The sequence below is a fragment of the Ipomoea nil genome, unplaced genomic scaffold (assembly GCF_001879475.1).
Source record: "Ipomoea nil cultivar Tokyo-kokei standard unplaced genomic scaffold, Asagao_1.1 scaffold0937, whole genome shotgun sequence".
In the NCBI taxonomy this organism is placed as follows: domain Eukaryota; kingdom Viridiplantae; phylum Streptophyta; class Magnoliopsida; order Solanales; family Convolvulaceae; genus Ipomoea; species Ipomoea nil.
Window position 1 is genome coordinate 552,782 of NW_017617365.1, and position 6,775 is coordinate 559,556.

Sequence of the window (6,775 nt, forward strand, 5' to 3'; positions counted from 1 at the left end):
CATTAGGCTTTTTCCATCTCAGAAACAGTTTAGGGTCAGTGCCCCGTCGTTTCTCTCAATACTCGCCGAGTCCCTCAGTCGAGGCGACTCCTGTAGGCTTTTTCTCAGAAACGTCTAAGGGTCTGGGCCCTTGTTTCCTATCTTTTCTTGCCGAGTCCCTCGGTCAAGGCGACCCATTAGGCTTTTTCTATCTCAGAAACAGTTTAGGGTCAGTGCCCCGTCGTTTCTCTCAATACTTGCCGAGTCCCTCAGTCGAGGCGACTCCTGTAGGCTTTTTCTCGGAAACGTCTAAGGGTCTGGGCCCTTGTTTCCTCTCTTTTCTTGCCAAGTCCCTCGGTCGAGGCGACCCATTAGGCTTTTTCTATCTCAGAAATAGTTTAGGGTCAGTGCCCCGTCGTTTCTCTCAATACTCGCCGAGTCCCTCAGTCGAGGTAACTCCTGTAGGCTTTTTCTCGGAAACGTCTAAGGGTCTGGGCCCTTGTTTCCTATCTTTTCTTGCCGAGTCCCTCGATCAAGGCGATTAGCGGTAACCCATGTGCTTTATTTAGATTTTTGGAATCCTCGAGCCCGTACACGGCCTATCCTTTTCTACTGATAGAACCTTTTCAAATGAGTGACATTCCATATGCGATCTCTGGGCTTGCCTTCCATAGTCTCCAACTTATAGGTTCCGGCTTGGACCACCGCTGCAATACGGTATGGCCCCTCCCACTTAGCCGCAAACTTGCCCCCTTCGGTGGGCTGACTGGCCTGTCGATTGCGTAACACGAGGTCGCCAACCTGGAAGGTTCGCGGGCGAGTCCTCCGGTCACGATATCTTTTCACTGCCTGCTGGTACTCAACCATCCGTGCACTCGCGGCTTCTCTCCTTTCTTCTAGGAAATTTTTCTCGATCCGCAGATTCTCTTCGTTCGCTGCATCCGAGTAGGTGCGAACCCGGTGAGTGGGCTCGACTACTTCGACTGGAACCTTGGCCTCGAAGCCGTATGCGAGCGAGAACGGGCTCTCCCCCGTCGCTCGCCGCTGGGTAGTGCGATAAGCCCATAGGACTCGGTCAAGCTCGTCCGCCCAACTTCCTCGGATGTCTTCGAGCTTCTTCCGGATCCCATCGACCAACGTTCGATTCACATTCTCGACCTGCCCATTGGCTTGTGGGTACGCCACCGATACCTTGGTATGCTTGATATCGTGTCGGCGGCAGAAGTCGGCGAAGGCCTGGCAGTCAAACTGTCGCCCGTTGTCGCTGACGATGTGCTCGGGCAGGCCGAAGCGACATATCACCCTTTTCCACAGAAAACGTCGACATTGGTACTCAGTAATGGTAGCCAATGGTTCTGCCTCGACCCATTTGGTGAAATAGTCGATAGCCACAACGCAAAACTTCAGACCTCCCGGGGCGACGGGCAATGGCCCCAACAAGTCTATTCCCCACTTGGCGAAGGGGATGGCAGTGGTGACCGGTGTATAAAAGGTGACCGGCCGGGTGTCTTTCCTGGCGAATGCTTGACAAACGCCGCACCTGGACATCCATTCGATGCAGTCTCGCATCATGGTCGGCCAATAATACCCTTAAACGACTAACTTCCGGGCGAGCGTGTGGGCACCCTGGTGCGCGGCACAAATGCCTCTATGAGCTTCGTCCATTATTTTCTCGGCCTCGGGTCTAAGCAGGCACTTTAGTAAGGGTCCTCCGAACGACTGTTTGTATAGCTGTCCGTCGATGATCTGGAAGGAAGGGGCTTTCCGCCGAACTCTCGCGGCGACTCCCGGGTCTTCCGGTAACTCGCCTTTTTCTATGAATCGCCGGATGTCCTCTATCCAGAACATTTCGGGATTTTTCCCTCGATCCCATTCCTCGATATCTACTCGCTGGACTTCCAGTGGTGCCTCTTCAACACTCGGCCGATTTAGCTCCTCCTCCTGGCAAATTTTTATCAGGTGGTCCGGTACCCCTTCCAGGGCAATTTTGGACAATAGGTCGGCTTCCATGTTGTCCACTCGGGGTATGTACTCTATCTCGTAAGCCCCGAACCCTTTTAACATCTCGACCGCACGCTCTTTGTATAGTACCATCCTTGCATTCTTAGTTTCGCACGTACCCGAGATCTGTCCGACTACCAGTCTGGAGTCAGTCTTGATTCGCAGCCGCTCGACTCCCAGGGCCTTAGCGAGTCGGAGACCGTTTAATACCGCTTCGTATTCGGCCTCATTATTTGATGTCGAGAACAAGTATCTCAGAGCGTAATATAGTCGGAATCCTTCCGGAGTGACGAGCATGACACCGCCTCCACAGTGCTGTCGACTCGATGCTCCGTCCGCGTGCATTTCCCACCACTCGCCTGGGCAGCTCTCCGAGGCGTGTTCCTTTTCTTCCTCAATTGCCGTGCATTCGACCAGGAAGTCGGCCAAGGCTTGACCCTTAATGGAAGGCCGGGGTTGGTACTCAATCCCATACTGAGTCAACTCTACGGCCCATTTTACAAGTCGACCGGAGGACAAGGGGTTTCTTAGCACGCTTCCGAGCGGCTGGTCTGTCAAAACTCGAACGGTATGGGCTTGGAAATAGGGTGCCAGCTTGCGCACGGTGACTACCAACGCATACACAACCTTTTCCAGAACGGTGTACCGCGTCTCAGCGGCCTTCGACGAGCGACTTACGTAATAAACCGGGTGCTGGACTCGGTCCTCCTCTCGGACCAACACCGAACTCACTGCTTTGGCTGAGGCGGCGAGGTACAAGAATAAGGGCTCGCCCACCTGGGGGGTAGACAGCACTGGGGGCGTTGAGAGGTACTGTTTCAACTCCTCGAACGATTGTTGGCATTCGGCAGTCCAAGCGAATCCCTCCTTCTTCTTCATGGCTTCGAAGAAAGACACGGTCTTATCCGCCGCTTTGCTCAAGAAGCGGCTAAGGGCGGCCAATCGGCCAGTCAACCGTTGTAGGTCCCTGACGGTTGTAGGAGGCTGCATGTCGATGATGGCCTGTACCTTCTCCGGATTAGGCTCGATGCCTCGTTTGGTGACCATGTAGCCCAAGAATTTGCCACCTTGGACGGCGAACGCGCACTTTTTGGGGTTCAGCCGAAGGTTGTATTTCATCATTACCTTGAAGCAGTCGGCCAGGTCCTTCGCATGCTTGTCCTCTTCCAGGCTCTTGACGAGCATATCGTCGACATACGCAGCCATCGATTTCCCAAGCAGGTGTTGGAACAACCGGGCGACCATTCGGGTGTACGTAGCCCCGGCATTTTTAAGTCCGAAGGGCATGACTCGGTAATAGTAAACTCCGTCCGGTGTCAGGAAGGCGGTCTTCTCCTCATCCGCCGGGTGCATAAATATTTGGTGGTACCCTCTGAAGGCGTCCATGAAACTCAATAGCGCCGACCCGGCCGTTTCGTCGACTAACTGGTCGATCCGAGGTAGGGGAAACGGGTCTTTCGGACAAGCCTTATTAAGATCGGAGTAATCCACGCACATTCGCCACGTCGGGGGCTTGGGTACGAGGACCACATTTGCCAACCACTCCGGGTACTTAACCTCGCGGACGTGCCCGGCCGCTAGTAGCGTGCCAACTTCCTTCTTCACAAATTCCCTCCGGTCGTTGGCCAGGTATCGTTTCTTCTGTACGACCGGTCGGTGCTCCGGATCCACGGCGAGTCTGTGCGATATGATTGATCGGTCGACACCAGGCATGTCCTCGGGGCCCCAGGCGAAAACCGTCCGGTGCTCTCGGAGCACCTTTACAATTTCTTTTTTCAATGTCTCAGAGAGGCCGACTCCAATTCGGACCCGTCGGTCCGGTTGCGTAGAGTCGATCTCGACTTCCTCCAACTGGACAGCAGGCTCTGGGCGAGGTAGTATCGTCTTCTTCGGGGGCCTCTCAGTGATCTCATGGATCTGCATCTCGCGTTTGCCCATCCCTCTGCATGCCTGCAGAAAGCAGTCGCGGGCGACCTTTCGGTCACAGCGCACCGTACCTACTCCATTTGGTGTGCGGAATTTCAGGCAGAGATGCTCAATTGAGATCAAAGCCCCTAAATCCTCAAGACCCGGTCGGCCGAGTATAGCGTTATGCGAGCAGGCCAGGTTTACCACAATAAATTTCATGCTGAGTCTTTGTACGTCCGGGTACGTGCCAATCTCAACTGGAAGTGTGATTGACCCCTCCGCCTCCACCGAGTCCCCTGTGAAGCCGGCGAGGGGAGTTTTGACGGGGTTCAGCTGTTCTCGAGTCAGCCCCATTTTGGTGAAGGTTTCTAGATATAGCACGTTGACGCTGCTCCCGGTGTCCACCAGGATTCGCCGAACGACGATGCCGTTGACATCCATGGCTATAACCAACGCATCTCGATGCGGTATTTCTCCGGCTGGTAAGTCTCTGTCGGTGAACACGATGGGCCTCTCGACACACCTTTTTGAGTTCTCCTCACGCCCGTACACTGTCCCGACGTACAACTGCCGGGCCCAAAGCTTTTCTGGTGTTCGCTGAATCACCACCTTCCAGCCCGCCGACTATCATGTTGATAACCGGTTTCTGGCGCCATTGAGCCTCCTCCTCTTCGGGAACCGGCTGCTTGCCTCGACTGCTTTCGGCAACGGCGACGGGTTCCTCATCCCTTCGACTGCCCGGCCTCCGCCTCCATTGGTTAGGAGGCGGGTCCTTGCTGGATGATACCCTCCATGATCTTCTTCAGGTAGAAGCACTCCTCCGTACTGTGAGTATACAGATTTATGATAACGACAATACTTAGAGTTCTTATCCACCTCTTCGTTTGTCGCGCGATCGTCAGTCGGCGGAGGCGGAGGCGGGGCAACCGCTTGTACCTCGTGGACCGGACGCTCGGGAATCGCCGTAAGCGTGGACCACTGGTCGGTCGTACGGCCTTCTAACTTCGGGTCGCCGAGCCACGTCCGGGCGCCTTTCTTTGGCTTCCGCTCGCGTCCTCTTTCCGCTGGCGGATCCGCCGACTTCGCGCTGTCGCTTGTACTTCATAGCCTGCTCCGTATTGGCCCCTCTTGTTGGCCATATGAATGGCTTCTGCGTAGGTGGCCGGACGATTGTCCCTCAAGTCTCGGTACAGCTGGCCGGACCGCACGACTCGATGAAGAAGGTGAGCGCTGTCTGATCCTCGACCTCCTCTATGGACTGGATTTCTCTCTGCCAGCGGGCCAAATAGGTTTTCAAAAGATTCGCCTTCGTCTTGACGGATGTCACCCAAGTGAGTTAGGTCCTTTGTGGCTTGATATTAGCGGGCGTAATGGCTCATGAAGCGGTCTGCCAGCTCTTCAAAGTTGTGAATCGACCCTGAGGGCTGCGCCACCAGCCACCTTTGTGCTGACCCCTTCAACGTGGGTAAGAAAGCGCGACACATGAACCGGATCTCGTACCCCCAAAACCTACATCTTAGCCTGATAGCTCAGCAAATGCTCACGGGGATCGCCGGTTCCATCGAACGTGGCTTGCTCCGGGAACTTGAAGTCACTCGGTATCTTAAAAGTCATAACCTCGTCCGAGAAGGGTAAGGCGGTCAGCAACGTACGTCCTGGGACTTGGCTTTCCCCTCCATCCGTTCTTTCAGATTTCGCACCTCCTGTACTAAGTTTGCCACTTCGACCCTCTCCGGGTGCGATTTCCCGTGGATTCCGTGCTCTCGCCCGACTTCAGACTCAGCCGGTACGACGGGGTTGCGGGGGGTTGCTCCACGCGACGAGTCTCAGTCCTGGCTCTTTTGGTTCGGCTCTTCTCTCGTGCAGCTTGTCGATCGCGGGCGCTAGTGGGCACGACTGGGCTCCTTCCGGCCTAATCGTTCTCTTGCCGACCGACGCCCAACGCTGGGACCCAGCCGGGAATGAACGGATTGTACCGGTTGGCTTTCAGCCCGTCGGCTCAATTGCCGGTTGTCGGCCTCTGAGGCGGTTGCAACTCGCGTTGCGGCTGGCGGGTGACGGACTGTTCTCTCACTCCTAGGCTTGCTTCGGCGCAGGCGCGTCCGATTGCGCGTAACTGCTCCGGGGTGAGCAGCACCTGAGGCAATTGCCGTTTATCTGCGGCGTCGGCGGCGGTGTCGTCTCGTTTTCTTGGCTCCGAGCGCTTCTCCGATTCAGCTGGCTTCTCAGGTCGGCCTCCCGTCCGTTGTCATGACGGCTCGACTGTTCCTCGCTTCCTGCCATGTCTGGAGTTTTCCTAATTCGACTGAGGTTCTAACTGTCGTTCCTCGGACTCGCCTCACTCAAGAGGATACGTGACTCTTCGTTTCGATCCCCACAGACGGCGCCAGTGATGGTTTTAGGGTTTTCGGGCCCAAGGAGGTCCAACACAACCTTTGGTCGGTGGATACACCTCTCAATAAAATGTACGTCTAACTCAGAGGTAATGCTAGTGCTTCGGAATTTCTTTGTTATTTCCCCCCTCTCCCGGGTGTCCGAAAATGTCTACCTTTTACAAGAATGGAGGAGCCTTTATATAGTGGCTCCTCCTCTGCCGACTTGAAGGCCTTAATGGCCGACTTCAAGGCTAATCAAGATATGGAGCCGTTGGACGCCATTACTCGGTCGACCAACGCTCTCCTAGGCTTGTAACAGCCCGACCGGGTCCTGCCTTTAATGCTTCAACGGCTCTCTTTTAAAGGAACCCCTTTAATGCCCTCAACGGCTCCTCGAGCCGGGTCTTTTCCTGGGCTTGGGCCTCGGCCGACTCCTGGACTCGGCCCGATTGCTCTTTGGGCTCCTCTCGATGCTGGCCCACTTCTATTTTCTTTGGGCCCCTATCTCTTGG

The 6,775-nt window shown here is 55.4% G+C and overlaps 1 protein-coding gene across 1 annotated transcript; it reads right to left on the reverse strand.

Moving 5' to 3' along the window:
• Positions 1–588: 588 nt before the first annotated feature.
• Positions 589–3,186, reverse strand: LOC109179587. The gene is made up of 3 exons (XM_019329090.1): positions 1,676–3,186; positions 1,074–1,519; positions 589–914 (listed from the first exon to the last, which is right to left on the reverse strand). The coding sequence occupies exons 1-3, from the start codon at positions 3,184–3,186 to the stop codon at positions 589–591; spliced, it is 2,283 nt and encodes a 760-aa protein (XP_019184635.1).
• Between the last annotated feature and the right edge of the window lie 3,589 nt (positions 3,187–6,775).

Bases quoted from the DNA above. Each gene is read 5' to 3' on its own strand.
- LOC109179587 (XM_019329090.1), bottom strand. From the start codon at position 3,186: ATGGCTGCGTATGTCGACGATATGCTCGTCAAGAGCCTGGAAGAGGAC. The intron at 1,520-1,675 runs GTGCCTGCTTAG...ATGGATGTCCAG, and splicing joins TTCGGAGGACCCTTACTAAA to GTGCGGCGTTTGTCAAGCAT. The intron at 915-1,073 runs GTTGGGCGGACG...ACTCGGATGCAG, and splicing joins GCTCGAAGACATCCGAGGAA to CGAACGAAGAGAATCTGCGG.